The sequence below is a fragment of the Ammospiza caudacuta genome, chromosome 4 (genome assembly GCF_027887145.1).
Source record: "Ammospiza caudacuta isolate bAmmCau1 chromosome 4, bAmmCau1.pri, whole genome shotgun sequence".
Taxonomy (NCBI): domain Eukaryota; kingdom Metazoa; phylum Chordata; class Aves; order Passeriformes; family Passerellidae; genus Ammospiza; species Ammospiza caudacuta.
In genome coordinates, this window is record NC_080596.1 from 60,899,048 (window position 1) to 60,920,384 (window position 21,337).

The 21,337-nt window shown below is 37.8% G+C and overlaps 3 protein-coding genes across 5 annotated transcripts in view; all 3 read left to right on the top strand.

Annotated features, from left to right (window-relative positions):
• The window catches only part of JAKMIP1 (janus kinase and microtubule interacting protein 1), a 142,330-nt gene extending 136,862 nt beyond the window's left edge, over positions 1-5,468 (top strand). The window contains exons 22-24 of the mRNA XM_058802913.1: positions 7-72; positions 2,768-2,812; positions 5,236-5,468. Of these exons, the coding sequence (XP_058658896.1) occupies positions 7-72; positions 2,768-2,812; positions 5,236-5,268 (144 nt within the window). The 3' untranslated portion in view covers positions 5,269-5,468. The remainder of the gene's footprint in view (positions 1-6; positions 73-2,767; positions 2,813-5,235) is intronic.
• Positions 5,469-6,824: 1,356 nt separating this feature from the next.
• Positions 6,825-19,487, top strand: LOC131557267 (nucleoprotein TPR-like). Its single transcript, XM_058804338.1, has 8 exons — positions 6,825-7,274; positions 9,961-10,112; positions 11,399-11,537; positions 13,023-13,709; positions 17,449-17,545; positions 18,283-18,407; positions 18,778-19,389; positions 19,446-19,487. Exons 1-8 carry the CDS (start codon positions 7,197-7,199, stop codon positions 19,485-19,487), a joined length of 1,932 nt encoding a protein of 643 aa, XP_058660321.1. The 5' UTR covers positions 6,825-7,196.
• C4H4orf50 (chromosome 4 C4orf50 homolog) overlaps positions 19,427-21,337 on the top strand; it is a 67,497-nt gene continuing 65,586 nt past the window's right edge. For all 3 annotated transcript variants that reach the window (XM_058804227.1, XM_058804229.1, XM_058804228.1), the window contains exon 1: positions 19,427-20,991. In XM_058804227.1, the coding sequence (XP_058660210.1) occupies positions 19,561-20,991 (1,431 nt within the window). In that variant the 5' untranslated portion in view covers positions 19,427-19,560. The remainder of the gene's footprint in view (positions 20,992-21,337) is intronic.

Sequence of the window (21,337 nt, forward strand, 5' to 3'; positions counted from 1 at the left end):
TTCCAGAGAATTCGAGATCTAGAAGATAAAATAGAACTTCAAAAGAGGCAACTCAAAGAAATTGAGGAAAAGGTAAATTTATATCTGGGCAGTACCAACAATTTTTTTTTCCACAGAAAATTGTTTTTTTCTGCTGCACTGATGTTAATAGTACTTAATCTAATATCACAAAATCTATTTTAAAATGAGATAAAAATTTGAGTTTGAGTCATTGCAGCATGAAATGCAGCTCTGTCCCTAATCTGCTCAAAATTATTTCCTATCCAGGATTTCTGTCAATTACAGGAAGGAATCAAGGAGCCTGGGGAGACTCTAGACTAGTAGAAGGAGGATTTGCTGTGGTTTAGAACAAAAAAGAACAAAGATTCTTTTTTTCTCTGAAAAAATTGGTTAGCTCAGCCATATTTGGCAGCATTGCCTTGCAAAACTTTCAAATACTGAAAAATGGAACAAAATTAGGGAAGCGCCTGTGAAACGCTACAATTAAGGAGTATTTCTTGTTTTAATATAGAAAAAGGTTGATATAATGGATCTGATTTTTTTTTGAAAGAAGCTCTGACCAAGGCTTCAGACAGCAAATGAATTTGTGTCACTGTGGCTCCCAAGCAAGGGATGGTGCAAGGTTTGTGGAGTGTGGGCTCAGGTTTTCCCAGGTCTGTGGAGTTTAGGCTGCTCTGCAGAGAGCATGGACTGACAATGGGTTTTTCTCCAGCCCCAGCAGAGTGTTTTAGTAATGTTACCTTTGCTGAACCACTGCCTAGATGCCAACAAGAGTCATGTCCCAGGTTCAATTTCTTCAGCATTTATGGGCATGTGATCCTATATAAACCTACTGCTGGGCAGAATGGAGACCCTAGTGCAGTTCTCATTGTATTTTTCTCTTGGGATGAGAATGGGTAAAAGGGCAAAAGGAAAGCTTTTGCAGGACTCTGGAGGGAGTTGAAAGGGCTCAGTGGGGTTGGCATAAAAGAGGGAGGATTCAGGGAGCAGCTCACTGGATGTGGAAAAGTTTCTTCCTCACCCTTCTCTGATCCAGCATCCCTTCATCTGCTTCCAGGATGTGGCAGTCCTCCCAGTTGCACTTCCAGCAACTATTCCAATTCCCTCAGCATCTTCCTCAGCCCCTTCTGCTCCCACAGTAGTTGTCTCCGCTCTGCTGTACTTATCCTGCACTTTTGAGACTGTGATACCTGTCTGGGTTTGTGGAAGAGCAGAAGAGCCTGCAGGAGCCGGGCTGTCTGCTGCTGTTGCTAATTAATGCTTTACATCACCCCCACAATGACATGGCTGGAGCTGCTCTGTCTGCATGTGTTGGGAGGGCAGTGCTCCATGTTGGCACTGACAGAGAAACACGGGCACTATTCACCCTTAAAAGGGCTCTTTTCACCCTTAAAAGGGCTCTTGTGCTGCCTTTGCCCTCTTCTGCCCCAGACCATGTCTGTGCCTGAAGCTGTTCCTGCCTAGCAGCCAGTGATGTCTAAGGTGCTGCACTTAACTCCTCAAAGCAGAGAAACGTTGAGGGATAGACAATACTTGTACATATTAATTATTTCAAATATTACTGTTTATCCACCTGTTCTAAAAAATAAAACATCTCTAGATGTTGCTCTTGCCAAAATGCAGGCCTTTAAGGCATTGCCATTAGAGTTTACAGAGCAGGTATAGGATTAGCCAGACTGATAATTTTGGAAATGGAAAATAGCATTATCTCTGCTGGTTCATCAGCCGGATGGATGTGGAAAAGCATTGGAAAAGAAAGAGCTTAATCACAAACTTAGCAGAAAGCTGGTAATGAGTTAAAATGATTAACATCCTCTTTGCTTTAATGTTACATTAGCAAGAGACCTCAAAAAAGCTTCATCTCTTTCTATTGACCTTCAGCTTCTGGATGGGCTTAGGGCTTCCTTCTATACCTATTACATTTGAATTATTTTTTCCCTGGGATTAAATCCCATTCTGATGGCCCAAAGGAAGATTGTGTTTTCAGGGAAGCAATGGATGGTATCATTTTATCTCATTGTTCTTCTCAAGGTTTAATGTGTTAATGTGCAGACTGACACTTGCATGCTACTGATGCTGAGCACAATAATTTCTTGTGGGCAGAAGATCCTTATGCTTTTGAAGGAACAGCAGCATTTATAGCTGGTGGTAGCTAAGGGATGCACCACTTACTGTGTCTGAGTATGACTTTTCATTTTCCTTTAGGAGTGGATTCAGTTTTTAAGTTTTGTGTAAAATCAAAACATAAGTATTACAGTATTTCTTCCCTATAAATTCTTCAGCAAACTGTCCTGTACAGAAGAATAATATAAAATCTCAGTTTTAATCTGTGGGTTGATATATTAGGAACAAATGCTGTTTAAACACGCTGTGCTCTTCTCAAAGCTGATTCTCTGCTGTGTCAGTTGCATTTAGGTTGTGTCCTTGGATTGGTAAGCCTTGATTCAGGAAAGATTTAGTGTGTGTAATTAAAAGTACTTCTTTAAGTGAATCACAAAATCAAGCCAAATATATATGAAGTTAAAAAATCCACAGATTTTGCCATTGTAAAACTGCCCTCAAATACTGATTTTTTTACTGCTTTTAGAGTAAGATTGGTATACTGTGTCTTTCTTTCAGATGAACTCAATTAATGATGTAAGACTAACTGCTGTAATGTGAATGGATTTCATATTGCATATCTTACATCTTCTTTCTTTTCTTTTTTCCTCATTTTCTTTTGATCTTATGTTATAGTTTTTGTTCCTTTTTTTGTTTTTTTCACTAGCATTCATTCTGTGGCCTTGATGACACAACTGAGCTGAGACGTGTGGTTGGTATTCTTTGTATTTCTTTGTACTCAGTTTTTGACTCCTAGATTTTGCCATGTTTTGGGGATTGTTTGTAAGACCCTGAAACCATGAGGAAGGGCATACTGGTTGCACCTGCACAGAGAGGAAGAGCCATCTATAAAGTCCAGCTTGGATTCTTTCCTTCCTAGATTTCTGCAGAAAGTGATTGGCTTTTCAATGAGAAATGATTTTGTATTCAAAGATACTGAGTGCCATAGCTGCAGTGAGTGCTTTCCATTCTTGCAGAGCAGTTACATTTTGTCTCAAAGTTCAGTTATTGCTGTAGGTTCCTGCCTTCTGTCATGCTGGATGGAGAGGAGGCAAAGAATCACTTGGCCCAAGTTTTGCTTTCTAAGTAGCCCTGTGAGCATAACCACCCATGCAAAATAAAGAGTTGATTTCACTTCCTCCAGATCCTTGAGGCCATGAAATAACTTAGGAAATAATAGCAAATTTTCCCTTTTATGAGGTGATTGGAGGCTTGCAATGTGAATGACACAACATGGAAAGGGTGAGGATAAAAATCCTCTGTGCCTCTCCCTTGAGACATTGGCATCACTCTCACTGTCCTTTCCCAGTGCCCTGGTCCTTTCAGCCCAGTGCTAAAGGCAGTGAATTTCTTCAGCTGTGGCAGGAGCCATACTCACCTTTCACAGAGAGCAAGAGGGAAATGCATTTTAGAAAATCAGTCCCAGTCCTGTTCCCTGGAGCGGTGCAAGTTCCACACTGCCTTTCAGGAAGGATGGTAACTCAGCAGCCTAACTGAGGATTAAACTATGCTTTAAAGCTATTGAATATTATACAGTATTTGTATTGTTACTGTTGTTGGGTTCTGGTTTTTGGGGTTTTTTTGTTTTTAACCCAATAATACACAATGCTTTTACCTTTACAAAATTTCTAAGCTTTTTTTTCTTTGTAACCTGTTGTGAATTATTTTCAAGGAATCTCCTTATAGTGGGAGTTTAATCAACATTTTTGAAACTGCTCTCAGTACTGTAACTGAAAAAGAATGGTGACAATCATTACCCTAAGCCCCTATTATGAGCATGAAACAATATTGTTAGCATGAAACAATACTTTCTACTGCCCAGATCTCAAATACTTTTGAGAAATCAGACCTGTATTATTATGGGCTTTTTCTAGGGTTTTCAGGTCCAGTATGTTCAGTTATCATCTTTCTGTTGATGCTTTTTTGAACTTGCTCTGGGCTTTTATTACAAGCATGGCTGCATATGCTTTTTACTTTTCAATAATTTTTTCAATAAAATGGTAACAAATGCAGATGGGTAGAATGTAATTCTCAGATATTATTGTTTTCTTAAAAGTGCAGGAGCTTTCTTTTGATTGTTAGAAGTTGAAAAGTAGTTGAAATGGAACAAAATTTTTCAGTATTTTCAGGATTGCTTCTGAAATTTTGTTAATTTTGTAAAGATTGAGCATATGCTTATAGAAAGGTGTTTGAAGAAAGGTGAAGCCTTCTAGTAACCTGTTCACCTTTCCACATTCTGAAATGAATTTTTGGATAAGACAGATGATATTTTGGTTAAGATAAGCTGGAAAGAGTAATGTTAAAAGAGTTATCAAACTATTGCCTTTGGAATTTCCTCCACGTTTTTTATACCAGTCCCAGTAAGAGGTGCTAACAGCTGGAGGAATATATATGTTTTTAAATATGTTGAAAGATGTACTGGCCAAATCTAGAAATACTTTATAAACATTCAATAAACAGTGAAATCACCAGCATTTTTAAAATTCCATTTAAAATATTTTGTCATGCTATGCATTCAAGGGATTTATAGGTTTCCATTCTGATATTACCTGATAGTATTCTGGATTCCTCTTAGATTAAAAGAGAAAAAAAATAAAATAAATTGAAAATTTTTATAGTCTTCAAAAAATGCATTATGCTGATATAATGTACTACTCTTCCTGTCAACAATGAGCACTCAAGTAATTAAATTCAAGCTTGGTGACAAGCATTTTGAGGAGATAACACAGGGATAATGACTGTGCAGCCACATAACTACTCAGCTTTTGACATTTCTAGGAGTGCACATCACATTGTGGTGCTGGTTTGAAGGGCAATGTTCTTTAATTTATCTTGCCAGAAATGAATCTGTCTCTGGTTAATCTAACACAAAAAAGCCAATTTTAAGAGACTTAATTATAGTTGGACTTGTCAACGATGTTAATTATTTCAAGGCAAACCAGGTGATTTACTGATAGTAATTTTGGTTCTAGTTATTCTGAAGGTAATATAAAACATTCAGGTATTGAGCTGTCTGTCAATTTAGGGTTGATACCAACACATATTTCTAAAGTAATGTTTTTTATCTAAAGCTTAGCAGACTTTTTCTTTTCTTTGTTATTTTTGTTTTCTGTTTTTGTTTCATTTTGTTTGCAGGCTATTAAAAGAAGCTATGGAGTGAAAAGCTGAGTCCACATGCAAAAACACGGAAAATATTTATCAAGCAGCTTTAAATTGGTGCATTTTTTTTCATAAATCAGTTTGCATAATACTTGAAGCTGCAAAATTAAAATTAGAGACTTTTTAAAAGATATGGCTTCAAGCTGGAATGATTTCACAATCAAATAAAGACCAGCACATCATAAACACTGAAAAAAATTACAAACAGGACTTAGACTCTCCCACCAACCAAACAGCAGAAAAATACAAGTGCAATTACTGGCTGCTATGTGAACTGTTATCTACCAAATGGTTTTCTTACAGTACTGAGATCTTTGTCTCCATACTGCATGCTTTCAACAAATGTGGTTTGCATTTCACCCAAGAAACACAGGATCTCCTTTTTAATATCTGTATTAAAAAAGCTAAGTGTTTGACAATAAGTTGTCTGTAGTAAATAGCTGAAAGGAAGCAAACTGTTCAAACTTGGAAACAAATAAAGGTTTACATCCCTGCAGTGGTCAAATTCATATTAAACTCCTAAGTTGGAAATCCACAGGTGCAGAATGGAAGTGTTTTGGAGAAAGGCAAGATGGTAGATTGAAGTATGAAAACTTTAAAGTGGGTGAGAACTGTGTGGGAAATATGATTCTTTGAATGTTTATTGAAAAGAATGGCAATGTCTTGTAAAGACAGCACTGGGAAAATGACAGATTCCATGGTGGCCTGAGAGGTCAGGAAAAGAGAATGCATGATGTGCTGTGCTCAGTGATCTCTTCAAGAAGAAAGGACTTGGAGAAATGATAATGTAGATAAATGTGATAAGCAGAGAAATAGTTGAATGTGAATATTTGGAAATCATGGCATCCTCTCAGGTAAAATGAAAAAACATCATCATTAGCAAAAATGGCACAACCTCTACCAGCAGAGGTAGATAAACAATCATTGACCACCTGAACTGCAAGAAAAATTTGGGGTGAAGCACACGCTGGAAAAAAAAGGAAGTTGCAAAGACCTTTTAAGAGAATGGTTAGAAAATGAAAAAATATTACTCTTTCAAAGAAGGAAAAGCAAATAAATGCTTCAGAACTGTAAAGGCAATATGAATAAATAGATAATTTTAATTATTTCTGAAGTGTTGAGGCAAGATGCAAACATTAAGAGCACAATATTAGAAGATAACTTTCTCCTCCATCACGTTTTCTTGAAAATCATATTTGTGAAACAAATCTACTCCCATAGACACACTGAACTCCAACATGAAGTAGCTGGTTACAATATAAAAAAATAAAAAAATAAAAAATAACACATCACATGAAGTGGAAATTATGATTGAGAAAGATAACATAAGGCAATGAACAACTATGAAGGACAGAGGAACTATGAAGGACAGAGGAAACTGTTGAAGGTTCTGGAATCAGCCTCAGAAGCAGCCTGTTTTCTCAGATAATTATCAGGCTCTGAAGAGAAGTACTTTGCACAGAGAATCACTGGACAAGAGCATTTACCTACAGAAGGAGCTGAGACACTCCACAAGATTAATTCAGTCACATGCAGCAAATTGTGGCTGACGTCAGGGTTGGAATAACCCTGGTAGAAAGCACAATTTACCTTGGAAACAAGGATCATGCATAAGTCTGGAATCTCAGTCCCCAAAAGAATGTGTTGCTCACAATATATTGTTCAAAAGGAACAAGCATTTAGGGAATCTGTTTTCAAATAGAAATTTTTCATGTTTTAGTTATGGTTTTTAGCAGTGTGATGACAGAATGTGGGAAAATAAGGCCTTCACTGCAAGAGAGAGTCCTGGCATGACTCAAAAGCAAAGGACCACAACAGAGCTTAGATAATCAAACCTGGTGCCAGTGAAGGAACAAGGATTTTCTTGGCAAAGCAACACTTCTCATAGACACAGATTTGCTCATCTCTGTTTTGAATAAGGAACTGCAAGCACAAAGATGGGATGGTCAGAGCCCATGGCTGCCACGATAAGCGTGCTGCACGGACAGGAGAGGGTGTTCTTAAAGGCAGAGAAGGTATGAGCAGTTTCATTTCCTTACTTTGGTATGTGTTTTGTCATTACATTGTCATTTACATGTGACAGTTTTCTCAAGAAAACTGGCTGATTGAAAATTGACATTTTCCATTGCATTTATGATGTTTTTTTTCTGCATGGAACTAGCAGGATTTGTACTTTGGGAAAACAGATCATTACAGTCTTACTATCTGTTGTATATTGGTATTTACTGTAGAGCTGAGAATGGGTACAGTGTGTTAACAGGATGTTCAGGCTTTGGAGTAGGCTATCCAGGGAGGTATCACCATCCCTGGAAATGTTCAAAGGTGTGGCTGTGGCACTTGGGGACATGCTTTAATGCTGGACTTGGCACTGCTGTGTTGGTGGTTGGTCTTGGTGCTGTTAGAGATCTTTTCCAATCTTAGTGATTCTATTATTTGTGATTCAGTTCCATACAAGATGGACTGAATCACAGAATTTGGGCCTGATTTTCCCTTTTTGTGACACAGCTTTCAAATCATCTGTCCCAACTGTATAAGTGAAGAAGGAAACGGTAACTTTCTCATTGCTTGTGTCACTTGTAACAGCTTTTCTGGTTTCATGCTAGAGTTGCAAATGATATTTATTTGGCTTCCACTGTAAATTATTAATGAGAAAAGTAACAATGTTCAGTGTTATTATATGCGCCTTTTGCAGTGCTGTTCAGATATAACCATTGTCACAGAACAGGGTGTCTATTCAATTTACAAATAACAAGTAAAAACAAAATACTGATTTCTCAAGGAAGTCTAAATTGAAGACACTGTTCCATTTGGGAAATGATACCATCCAGGGGAGAGCCATAATTATGTTAACATGTCTCAGGGGTGCATGGTCTCTGGGAAGTGATGGGACTTGGTATCACAAAAAGTGTGAACTTTGTTGTCCACATGGATTTATTCTTTGATGTCTATCCATACTTGAAGCTTTTCAATATCATGTCTTCTTAAGAGGCTGAGGGGTGCCTGAGTTGTTTCAGTTCTACGTCCTTTTACAGCTGACACAAGGCCAGTGAGTTCATACAATTGACCAAAGTTACTCTATGTAACTTTGTTGACTGAACCTGTGAATAGCACATAACAAAACATCAAAACATGAGCTGATAAGAGAACTGGGTTTTTTTATTCTTTTGAACTGATTTTGTGCCATTTTCTATTCATCAATATTAAAAGTTACTTTTATGTTCTTGTTTGCACTGTAGATTCAGCATTTGTCCGCCAAAAAAAAAATCCAAAAAAACCCAACAGTAATTGCATTATTTCCTTATAATAAATCCAAAATCTGGTTGAATTCCAGTAACAGATCCAATTCCATAGCAACACAAATGTAGCAAAATCATTTAATCATTTCACAGGCATTTCACAGGTGGCAGCTGGTTGAGGTTTAACCCAGCTGACAGCCAGCACCATGCAGCCTTGGTCCCTCCACACCCTCCCTCCACTGGTGGGGAGGAGAATCAGAAAGAAAAGGTAGATCTCTTGGGTTGAGAAACAATTTAATAACTGAGAAAAAATATTGCTATAATATTATGCTGATGCTAATAATTGTAATTATAAGGAGAAAGAGGAAGAATTTAACAGGACTCAAGCAAGTGTGCTTTGCACTACACCTGCTGACCAACAGCCTCCGAGTTCCTGGACAGCAATCCGTCCCTCCCTGGGTAATTCCCTTCAGTTTGTATAATGAAGCTCTGTGGTGTGGAATATCCCTTTGGACAGTTTGGACCAGCTGTCCCAGCTGTGCTCCCCCCAGCTCCTGGTGCAGCTCCTCACTGGCAGACAGGAGCCACTGAAGAGTCCTTGACACAGGGTGAGCACTGCTGAGCAGCAGCCAAAACATCAGAGTGTGATCAGCATTATTCTCATCCCAAATCCAAAACACAGCGCTGTGCCAGCTTCTAAGGAGAAAATTATCTCTGTCCCAGCAGAAACCAGGACACAGTTCTAAGACTAAACTTACTGAAGTGAGTTTCTGAAGAATTTTTAGACCTATGACTGAAAGAGGCAGAAGAAAAGAACCAACCTTAGTTTGCCTTCTCAAGCCCAAATTTGAAAGTTTCTTTCAGCTATGGTTTCATTACCTGTCAGAAGTGAAGTAGATACAAATAAAATACTGCATGCAGAATTCCAAAATACCAATTAAATAAACAGAATGTTTTCTCTGAAATAGTTATGGAATGCCTTTTGAATAGGAAATATTTTTTTTTAGTCTGCTGTCTTAAAACAATAATAATGTAATATATTTATCCAAAGTAAACACACTCAGTTTATGAACTCCCATGTTTAGTAGAAAATTATTCTCTTTTCAAAACTTTGATGACTAATTCCTTTATTAATTAGTCTAACTGAATCTTTTATGGGGATCTTGGGTTGTGAATGGCAACTCCCTTCACACATGCTAATAAGGCTAATGAAATGAGACTTTCTCATAAATAATAAATGTATTCAGAATCAAGAAGCACAGTTCATTTGATCATCAGAGGCTTAGACTCTGTTACTGCAGGCTTAGACTGTAGAACACTGAGAACCTAATTTGGGCTCTTTTTCATCATGAATCCTTCATCTGGAAGAGAACCAGAATTTTGTTACTGTATTAGAATGCCCAGTAATGAAGAATTTGCTATCCTGAATTTCAGTGTTAAAATTGCTACTCCCTTGGTTTTGCAGGAATTAGAAGAAGCAGGCACACCTGATGAAAAAGTAAACAGTGCTGGAGAAGAGAATTTGACTCTCAGAATAAAAGAGCTGGAAAAGTCAAGGGAAAAACTGAAAGGTGTTCTGGAGGACTGCGTGGAGTCAAATTCCATCCTGAGAAATAGGTAAATGGAAGAGGGGGGTTGCATTAAAATTTATTGTTATGTGACAAATGTACTCTTCACTTTGCCCTGTGTACTGGTTGTCAAATGATACATGCAGAACCAGCAGAAAGAAAGTCTTTCTCTGGTTTTAGTGTGTTGGAGAAGATTAATGTATATTTTGTATATCTGTCAGAATAGAAATGCAATAATAATTTTTTAAGAATTATTATTTAAGTAAGATTTACAGCATGGTCTAGCATATTTTTGCAAATAACCAGGCAGATTTCTCAGGATGTTTCATTCTTAAATATTTGTATGATGCAAATTCTGTTTGTCAAGTATATTTCTTTCCTTTTAAAATAAGATTTAATTTGGAATTTTGTGTTGTAAAAAAAGTCCCTTTTTTTAGAAAGCTTCATCTAATTAAGTGTGTCAATTATAAAACCATTACAGTAGATGAAGGTGCCATTATGCATTAGTTATACATTTGACTAGAATAATAAGGTTTTGATAGTCAGCACTGTTCTAAAGAATATAAAGGTTAAAAAGAATAGGAAATATAAATGACATTAAAACATTTATTTGTATAATTTTTAATTGCTTTGACTTCATCAAGGAACTCTGTCAGAAATATTTTAATAATGGGACTTTTTCCAAAATAATAATCTTTTAAAAAAGATTTTTATATCACACTTCATACCATTTGGCTAGCAACAGGCAAAGCAAACCTGTATTTTGTCAAAATCCATCTTTGTGGACAAAGACAATTATGCACTGTAGGGTTTGGTACCCACTGAAGGCATGTTACAAGTAAGATATTTTCACTTCAGCCCCCAAAACAGAGGTACTTGTAGGTTGCCTGTAATGTAAGCTTTGATGGGAAACATTTACTGGCATAAAAATTGAATTTCACTGACTGTGAACCTGCCAAAATCCTATGATCAGGTACATGCAGAGACTGAAGTGTTGTGGTTGTCTTTATGGTGAGTTGTTACTTCATATAGCATGGTAAACTCCATTGAACAAAAATCTTGTAAATCTTGTGTTTTCTTATGGTATTCTTATTAAGTCAGCAGAAAGGTACTCTTCAACAATTTTGACACTCTCCAGCCTAATGTGCAAACCCCAGTAGACGTGTTAAGAATTAAGTATTTGTTATATTAGTGATCAAAAATTTGTTACTATTTTATTTTTGTGAGAAAAATACAAAAAAAAAGATAAATTGATGCATTGCTTGTGACTGCTTATCCATCTGGAACCATGCTGTGGTATTTACTTAGCAAAAATGTTCATTCTCACTATCACAGGATGAGAGAGCTGGAGCTGTCACACCAAACACTTCTTGTGAGGATTGATCAACTTTGTGTGAAGCTGGGCCAGGTTGAAAATGCCAATCTGCGCGTTAAAGGGAAACTGCAAAGCATTCAGGAGGACCTGATCCACTTGGTGAGGGGATGTTGTTTCAAATGACCTTGTTTATTTCCTCTTTGTGATAGTAATTTGTAAGTCAAGCTCATCTCCAATGACCTCTGTTTTAAAGAAATAAATGGTCTCAGCTCTTCTCTTTTGCTACAACCAAAGAGAAATCAGAAGAATTTTTGGATTTTTTTTTTTTTTTTTTGCCTCCCAGCCTTTTATTTCTCTGTTGTTTTTGACAGCGCTGCTGTTACTTCTCTAATTCAGGCCCTTGATCAAATTTATGCTCCCCCTTCTTACTTTCTCCCTAGGACCTGCTCAGTGTATTCCTTAGGTCAGACTTTATCTTCCTAGCCCCATACAACAGGCATTTTTACCTAGTTTGCTCATTCGATGGATTCATGAAAGTGGAGAATGAGTGAAAGGTTTTCAGGAACAGGCTTCAGTAAAACAATGTCTTTCAATTCTGTTTGTCATAAGATATCCTTTCATTTTATCAGCATTTTAGGTCAAAGATGAGTACTCTAACAGGACACCAGTATTATGTGGCAAGATTCACAAGAATGAGGAATAGTCTCTGCTTTTGTAATTAAAAGTGAAATGTATTTTTCAAGACTCGAGAAGCTTAGACATATATTCCCATCAAGAGTTAACAAACCAAAATATTAGTCCACATCTACCTGACTTTTCCTTCTGACCAGTGCTAGGAAAGTACTGATGATCAAAATGACTGATCTAAAGAAGTCCTTAAAAAAAACAAAGTCATTCCTTCATGTCTCTGTGCCTTCAGTCTTGCTTCAAAGTTGCTGCTGTGTCCCTGTGATTCTGGTGGCTCTTACTCTGCTCAAAGCTGGGGCAGTACTGGACTCATGAAAGCCTCTCCTGCCTTTAACTGGCATCTTTCACCTCCAAGTCTGTGTTCAAACACACTGCAGTGCAAAGGAAAATACCAAAGCCTTTCTCAATGTGTTTCAAAAGGCATCTATTCCTTTCTCCTTTTTCAGCAGTCTCATAAGCAGGAGCTGACAGGTGACAGGTACAGTGAAGAGCAGTGGGAAAATTCCTGGGCTCTGGAAAGTGTGTGTCCTGTTTTCTATAACAGAACCACAGCTCCACTCCCTGTAACACCCCAGTGCTACAGTACTGTCAGTGTTAAGGATCTGTTACTGTATAAATCAGAGCTGGATATATGAATTACAGTTCAAAGGTTTATTTTGGTTTAATATGTACTTTAGAACATTCAAAAATGTGTTTAAAAGGTTCTTGTATGTCATGTAATAGCAGATGTGGATGAGTTTGTTTTATTTGGTTCCTACTGAGATGTTTTGGTGATGGCTGAAATGACAAAGCAGGTTATTTTTGCTCTAAATCCAGCATTTTACTTCCTTGAAAAAATTCTACTTGTGTTATTCCTGAGCTTTCAGAAAACAAAGGCAGAATTATCACTAAATTAAGAAAAATTATAAGTAAACAGTTATTAACAGTTGTTAACTGTATATCTCACTGAAATGATAGGTTGAAAACCAAAAGAAGTCAGAGAAGAAGAACAAGGAAAAGTTGCGTTGGCTTCAGGAGCAGCTGAAGACAAAAGAGGATGAAATAAAAAGCCAGTCAGAATATTTTGAGCACTACAAACAAAGGCAGAGACAACAGATAGCAGTACTGAGGAAAAGGGACTGTTACCTTCAGGGTGAAGTATTTAGGCTGGAAAAGCAAGTCTTGGATCTTAATGCCCATATTGCTCTTTTGACATCCAAGTTAGGAGAGGGAATGGTGCAGCACCTCCAGCAGTCAGTGTTCAGTGGGACTCAGGGCTGTAAACACCCTGGCAGGGAAGAAATGGAATGGAAGGCTTGTATTGAAAATGTGGAGCATGATGTGAAAAGCTACCTTAAGGCATTTCAGCAAAACCTGAAGTTCTTGAGGGAAAAAGAAGAGAACACTAGCAGAGAACAGGCACACCTGCTGACTGAACTGCAGTGCTCTCAGAACACTGAAGACTTTCTCAGAACAAAATTGGAAGAATCTCACCATCAGATCTATAGCTTAAAATTATCTGAAATCAAACTACAGGAAAAAGTAGAAGAGCTTTTAGATGAAAACAGAACTTTAAAAGATCGAAGTACTATGAAGTTGAAAAAGAAGAAAGAAAAATACTCAGAACTTACAAGATTGGTGGATGGGGACAGCAGTGTTTACCTGGTAAGTCAACTGGTAAGTAAAAATAATGCAAAATGTAATTAGTTTTTATCTTTGTATCACCCTGGATTATACCTGTCATTAGAGGTACAGTCATGATGCAAGTGTGAGGCTTTATCCTGCCTGATTTTTTTTCTTCTTATTGTTTATCCATTAGTACTTCCCAGTGTCTCTTTCACACCCAGGAGAATCAGTAGCTGGAGCTTCATTGCATCTGAGCTTTTGCTAGGTGCTCATTGAGGACACTCAACAAACCTTTTTTTCTTAACCTTTGAAGTGCTGTGCTCACAGCAAAAGGTCTCAATGTGAATGAGATTGGCACTAAAAGTCGAACCCAGAACTTCTGAGACTTGCCTTGTGGACACCCCTCAGTGGAGGAGGACACAAATGGTTGGATGAGTTTTTGCATGTTATTCATTATTGCCCAAATGCTGGAGCAAAAAGCACTCTTGACAATAAATGTTGTCTCTGAGATTTTCTGGATAATTATAAACAAGGGAAGATGGAAGCAGCGTTCATGACAAATGAGCTGAGCCCGTCAGTGGTTTGTGGCTCTGCAGCATTGTGATATGCCCTGAATACACTGAATGGGACTTGTTTGCTTTGAGCACTTTGCCCCAGCCCTGCATGGGAAAGCTCTGCTCGTGCTGTAATATGGCATTCAGCTTCTGCCAATTCATTTTGCTGACAAGGAACAATTATTTTCACAGCGTGGACTCAAACAAAGTTTTATTCTTCATGCACTGAGATGCAGGGTATTTTTATTGAGACTTTATTTAAAGTGAAATCAGCTATGCCTCACACTCATTCAGATTGTGACCTGATATTCCAGGACCTCTCCTGATTTTAACTGCAGCTAACTAGGAGGCAATGGGCATGAGCAAAACCATTTCATCTTGAAGGTCAGTCAGACTGTGAGTGCTTCCAGAACTGGGAGAAGCTAGAAAGGATCTTGTATCCATAAAGCTAGAGGAAATATGGACTTTTTTTTTTAACCTGTTAGTGACATGCACTTTTGCAGGCCTGGTGATTTTATCCCATCAGTGATTCTAGATCCCAAAGCAGTGAGCTCCAGGAGGTCTCTGTGAGAGAGTGGTGAGATCATCCTGCAGTAACCAGCAGCACGTCGTGTTGAGCTCAGGAGCTGCAGCATACCCCACATGCCTGTGGAGCTGCCCCAAGGTGGCAGAAAAACCAGCTGCTTACCATGACCCATTGCTATGATCGCTTTAACTGGTGTATTCACTTTTCCTTGGGAATGAAGAATACAGTTTAAAAATATTTTAAGATACTTTTTGAGGGACTTGCACTGAGTCATAAGCAGGTATAACAAACAAATGTACAATGAGGGTACTGCACAGCTAAAGTCAAGAAGAGTGAGGGCTTTCAGAGCCAGAGAAGAAGTAGTGAAGTATTACTATTGGTTTGATGAAATTGAGAAAAGGAGGAAAAAAATGAGTTATTTAAAGATGAGAAAGTGAGATACACAAAAGACTAATTGCCTGAGACCAATCCAGAAGTCTTCAAGAAACAGGATTCTTTCTATTTTGTACTCTAATAAAAACCTATTTTTTTTTTTCTTTACAGGAAGCTTTCTAATCATTTAGTTTTGAAATATTAATTTACATTTTTGGTGTCATAGGAGACTAGAGTCTCAGTTATCCAGTCTTTGGTATAAGTGAAAAGGCCATAATTTGTGTTTACTTTACTCTGCTGCAGAGTGGATAGTGTTCTTTAAATACTGTGTATAGAATCAGCAGCATCAAATCCTGTGCCTTCTGCATTTCTGATTGTCTCTTCCTCCTCTTTTGGTACTACAAGTACACTTGCATTTTTCTAGTAGAAAATTACTTGACATAGCAAGGAAAAAAAAATCAGTATCTATGATAAAAGGAGGAGGGAGACATCTGGTGTTTTTCCTGTAAAACTGAAAAGGGTTTTCCCCCTTATCTGGAGTTTTACCAGCATGTATTAAAATAGAATTTCTCAGTCTCAGCACCTCCATCTTGTAGTATTTAAGCCAAAATAGTTACAAGAAAAATCCTATTTGATCTCATCATACTCCATCAACAGTTATAAAAATGAGAAATTGTGTGCCATACAAGATCCAAGTAGACTGAGGACTGAGAGGTAAACTGCATCTCATGGTGGAGTGTAGTCTCCAGGTAAATCTTGTAGAAAAATTGAATTTCCAAACTTAGCATCCTATCTGCAGTATTCCAGTTGCAGTACCTGCCTGAATGAGAAATGATAAATGAACATGCACCAAAAAAAGCAGCTTGTTACCTGTGGCTGTGTGTTCACTTATCAGTTTCTACCTGTGAGCATTAGGGGGGTCTGTTGAAGGTGAGGGAAAAGTATGAAAAAACCAAGCAATGCATCTTTCTGCAGCTTCCACGTGGCAGCTGAGGTCTTGATTTCTCAGTGTGATGTTCTGCCACCTGAGCCTTGTGTCTTATTCATCATTTTGTGTAACCTCTTTTGACAGTATAAATCAAGTGTTGATATCTGTAAAGAAATAAACAAAAAGGTGCAGGAAAGGAATGATTGTGTTTCAGGGAATTGGCATTAGTTTCAAATGGGTTGCCCAGAGAGGTTTTAGATGTCCTGCCCCTGGGGGTGTTCAAGACCAAGCTGGATGGGGCCTGAGCAACCTGGTCTGGTGGAAGGTGTCCCTGCTCATGGCAGGGGGGTTGAAACTGGGTGACCTTTTAGGTACCTTTCCACCCAAACCTTTCTATCAGTTGATATTACTAAGAAAATAAGGGAAGATATCTTGGAAGTGTTGTGGTTTCCACTTTAGTTGTGCCTCCCAGTCAAGATTTTTTGATAGAGCACAACAATGAGGCACCTGACTCGGGTTGAAATAAAAATGATTCTCACTGGTGGTCCTGTGGAAAATCAGCAGCCTTTTCTGACTCACTAGGAACTGAAGACTTGGAAGTCATTACCTTTCCCATCCATATGTAATTTTAAAATTGTAGCTCAGTGCAAAGGGCTCAGATTTATTTTCTGCTGGTGTTTGATGCAGGGTACTGCAGGAAGACAAAAGGGCCTGTGTTGGCGTGCTTTCTGTGGTGCAGCTGTTTTGGTTACTGTCTCAATGCTGTGTTTTGTTGAGACAGTCAAATCTGATTCTTCTGTTCACTGAAAATGAGCACAGTGCATGTGAAATGTGACCTGCTGTAATCAAGCAATAGGGGTATCTGCTTTGCATCAGGAAGCGTCAAAATTTTCAAATTCAGCCATGGACTCAACATAAATGTCAAGAACAGAATATGAAAGATGCAATTAAATTATCAATGGAAAAACAAAATTTTGTTCAGAATGGTTATTCCACTTGGATTCTTCCAACCTAGGAACAATTGTCTTTGTAGCTGGGCACTGAACTATTAGTCTTATTCCCTTCTTGATTGGACTTTCTTTTATCTTTGTTGATGACCATATAATTTAGTCACTGTTCCACCTGTGACCTGACATATTACATGCTTGTGCCTCAGATTTCCTTCCTTAATGCTTTGTAAAGTATGAAGGGAAAACTAAAGTAAAGTCTACAATTACAGCATTTACTGGAAAATGTTGAAATAAGAAAATCGTATGAAATAATAGCGGTTCTAAGGAAATAATTTGTCTTTTGAATGTAAAATAGCAAAGGAAATTTATTTGCCTATTTTTCATATCACAAACACCTGTATATGTATATAACCTGTGAGTTTTTTTCCTTCTCCCCCCCTTTTCCCAGGATGAAGTTCAGCATCTGAAATGGAGGGCAGTCTTGGATTCACTCAAAAGCAGAGCTACTCAAACTCCAGTTGTGCTGCTACATGATAAAGAGTCTGGTATGCAAAGAAATCTGACTTTTTGCTTTCATTTCTGTGCCATTTAAGTGAAAATTATTTCATTCATGGGGTGCGTATGACTTAAAAGGTGTAAACCCTTTAAAATCCTCCTAATCTGTAAACTGCATTTGGGGAAGGTGAAATGATAACTGTTTGCCACTATTTGGATATGAGCTTTCACAAGAAATCCTAGAACTTTCAAGAAACTACAGAGGTGAGGAGGTACTTTGTATGTCCTGGATGAAGTATAGTATTTGGGAATGCCATGCAGCAGACAGATTTGCTCTTCAGACCAAACAACATGAAAGCTCTTTTGTTGGCAGATTATATCAGGTAAATTCTTCCAACATAAATTAATGGGAATTTTATAGCAAATTTTAGTGTATGTAAATCCACACCTGCACTGAGTAATTTTAACCTGTAAATTTAATCCCTAAGTTTTTACCTGCCCACTGTAATGAAATGTATTTTCTGTTCCTAAATGCTTTGGGAACTGGGAACTCTGAACCCTAAATACACCTTGGTTTAGACCTCAATATTTATGGGGTTTTTCTGAAGCTCATTTTCGTGTCTAACTTCGTGCTTCGTGCTGTCTCAGTGCTGATGAATGCTGCTGATAGAAAAGGTAATTTTGAGGATACTCACTAAAATATTTTTCTATTCAGAACATCTGCTCTGATGGTTTTGGGTAACTATCTGGGAGTGACATTATATTTACCTGTGCTTCACCATAACAGAAACACCAGCCTGTAATTGTGAAGGACTAAAGCAGATGGAGGAGCTTCCAGAAGACCTTGTACTAGTTTTGGAATGCAGTTCCAGTGCCTTTGTGAAAGTTGCTGGTGTAGCCGAGACTGAGCAGGTGAGAAGAAAAGTTACTGCTGTTCTTGCTATCTTTGTGCACTGGGAGCATGTGAAATTGGAGAGAAAATGAAGAGTTGGTGTATTTAAAGGTGAATATAAAAGTAGCTTTAGATTATAGCAACTACAGATGCTTTACAAGGTGAATACAGATGTGCACTAAGACAATGGTTGATTTACTCATACCTAATTTGTAACATTACACTCGTTGCAAGTCTTTAAATCATTTGAAAACCCTTTGTATGGAAATATTTTTTCTCATCAATCTGTAACCAAGTACTTTGTGGATCAAGGGAAAAACAAATTATGATTAGTAACAGACTGTAGCATATATTTTTCAACTTGAAACATTTCTCATTTGCTGTCATCAGGTCACCCTTGGACCACAGAGGGCAAATACTCTAAAGGACAGTTTGAGGTGTACCCCAAGTCATCATGCAGCAGGACTGCTTCCCCCTTGTTCTGAGAAGTTACCCAGTGATGAGACAAGTAAGGAAACCAAAGATGAAGAAACTTTTTTTCTCTTGAAGGAACACACCATAACTCCATCAGTGAAGGCATTCCCTGCTTCTGTGGTTGAAATCTTAATGAGGAAGAAGCTCCAACTGACTTTGTTTGAGCCTGGAAGATGTCACATAACAGCCTTCACTGCTGAAAAGAAAGTGAGGAATTTGAGTTTCTGTGAGACAAATACTAATCTTTGGTCTGATGGACTTTGCATTGTTGCAAAAGGAGGATTTTATGACAGAGCTACTGAATTTCTTCATGGGACATTGCCTTCCACTGTGGCTGAAATTTTCACAACATCTCTAGAAGAATGCAACGTGGAAAAACATTGGGGAAACAAGCAAATTCTGCCAGGAAGTGTGAGTGAGAAAAAATGTCTGGATAAAGATGTGGATGATGAAAAGTATCACCAAAAAGTCTTTACAGGGAGAGCTGAAAGAGAGGAAATACAGAATGATGAAGCCAAACATGAACAGGTGACCTGTGATCTTGAGCAAAGTTCTAAAGTTTCCTACAGAAATGAATTATTCAGTCCTGGGAAGCAAGGAGTGGAAGCCAGAGAGAGTCTACATAGCACACAGGGTGCCCAGAGTTTACCTATTGATTTCAAAGTCTTTCAAAAGTGTTTTGAAGGGAGTCCTGAACGAATGGAGAAAGAAGAAAATATTTCAGAAAACTGCATCCCTGATGTGAATAGTGAACATAATGGAGAAGACATGATTGAAATGGAAGAGAAAGGAAAGCAGGCTCAGAAACCAACTCACCAAACAAGCCCCTCCAGCAATATTGGCCTGAAAAAAAGGAAAGACCAGACCTTGAAACTCCATGAACCAGATAAGGATTTCTCATGTCAAAAAATAGCTGCTAAAAATGTGCAGCATGAATACTCTCACTTTTTTTTTTCATCAGATGAAGAGAGATATCTGCTAAACTTGCTGTTTCCTCTGCAAGAGAGGCCTGTGTGCTTAAGCAAACTATTCCAGCCAGGAAACAGTTTTTATAGGTGTTTCTGTCCTCTATCAACCTGGAAAGCTGGAAATGAATGTGATGTGAGAATGTCTGTACTGGAAAAAGCAGTGGCTGCGTGTTCTCAGAGGATATTTCTGCTGATGCAAGAGAATGAGAATTATGCCAAAAAAGTCAGTATGTTACAACAGGAGAAAGAAAGATATGCCCAGATGATGTGTGCCCTGGAAGAGGAGATGGATGCATATTTTCAATATGTTTTAGCAACAGATGAAGCTAACATCGTTTCATTCCAAAACTTACTTAATGAGAAAGAAATTGCTGGTGGATGTTATGATAACTTTACAGAAGAAAGCACCATGACCCCAGGAACATCTTCAGTTGAAACTTTTTCTAAGAATCTCTCGTATGCTGAAGAGAAAAACAGGAATTCTGAAAAAGACTCATGGACATTTGCTTCAAATAAACTTCATGGGAGTGTTCTATCCCTGAATGGAAGGAAAATGAGATACTTCCAGCTGCTTTCTTACCTGAAAGAAGAAAGAAGCAGGTGCTTCAAAGAAATGGCTAAATTATTACAAGACAAGGAGAGCTGTGTAGCAAAATATAATGAATTACTGCAAGAGAGAAAGAGAAATTTACAAAGAATAGCTCTTTCAGAAGGTGAAAAAGAAACTTTGTTGGCACAATTGTCAGAGATAAAGCGTGAGCAAGACAAATACAGGGCTTTAGTTTCAGAGCTCCGAGACTGCAAAACTAACTGTTATCAAACCATTTCTGACTTACAGGAGGAAAAATGTGTGCTGGAAAGAGAGATTGACAGAATCAAGCAAAAAACTTCAGAACAGCTCGGTGAACTTCAGAAAGCAAATGAGAACTTTATTTTAGAAAATAAAAATTTAAAAGAGTTAATGTCTTCTTTGGGTTTCACCTATGAAGAGCTGAGAAAAGAGAAAAGTATAGGAACAAACAAAAATATAGTAAAACTAAAAGAAGAAAGTCAACAAGCTGGTCTTAAGCCAAAGAAAGTTGAAACAGCATGTAGTGTGACACAAACCGAAGAACAGGGAGTTCTGGCTAAAGATGCTTCAGATTATTCCCCTGGCAAAAAGGTAAATAATAACAGTTAATAAGTAAGGTAAATAATAACAGTTAAATAAGAAATGTTATTGATCAGGATCTTCTGAAGAAAGGGAGATACAAATGTCATTTGGAGGGCAAAGCTGAGTGATGGAGGAAACTGTAACCTGTCACATGAGCTGAGGTGCTAAAGTTAACTTCGAAATAGAAGGCAAAATGCCAGAGAGGGGTTTTTTTTTGTAATGTTGTATTAGAGAAGGTTAAAGTGATACAGCAAGCTAGAAAGTTAAAAATAATACTTAAAAGACTGCACTGTTCAGGCTTTTAAAAAATTATTTATGCCATTGCAAGAGTAAAAGCTTTTACAATAAGCTTTTA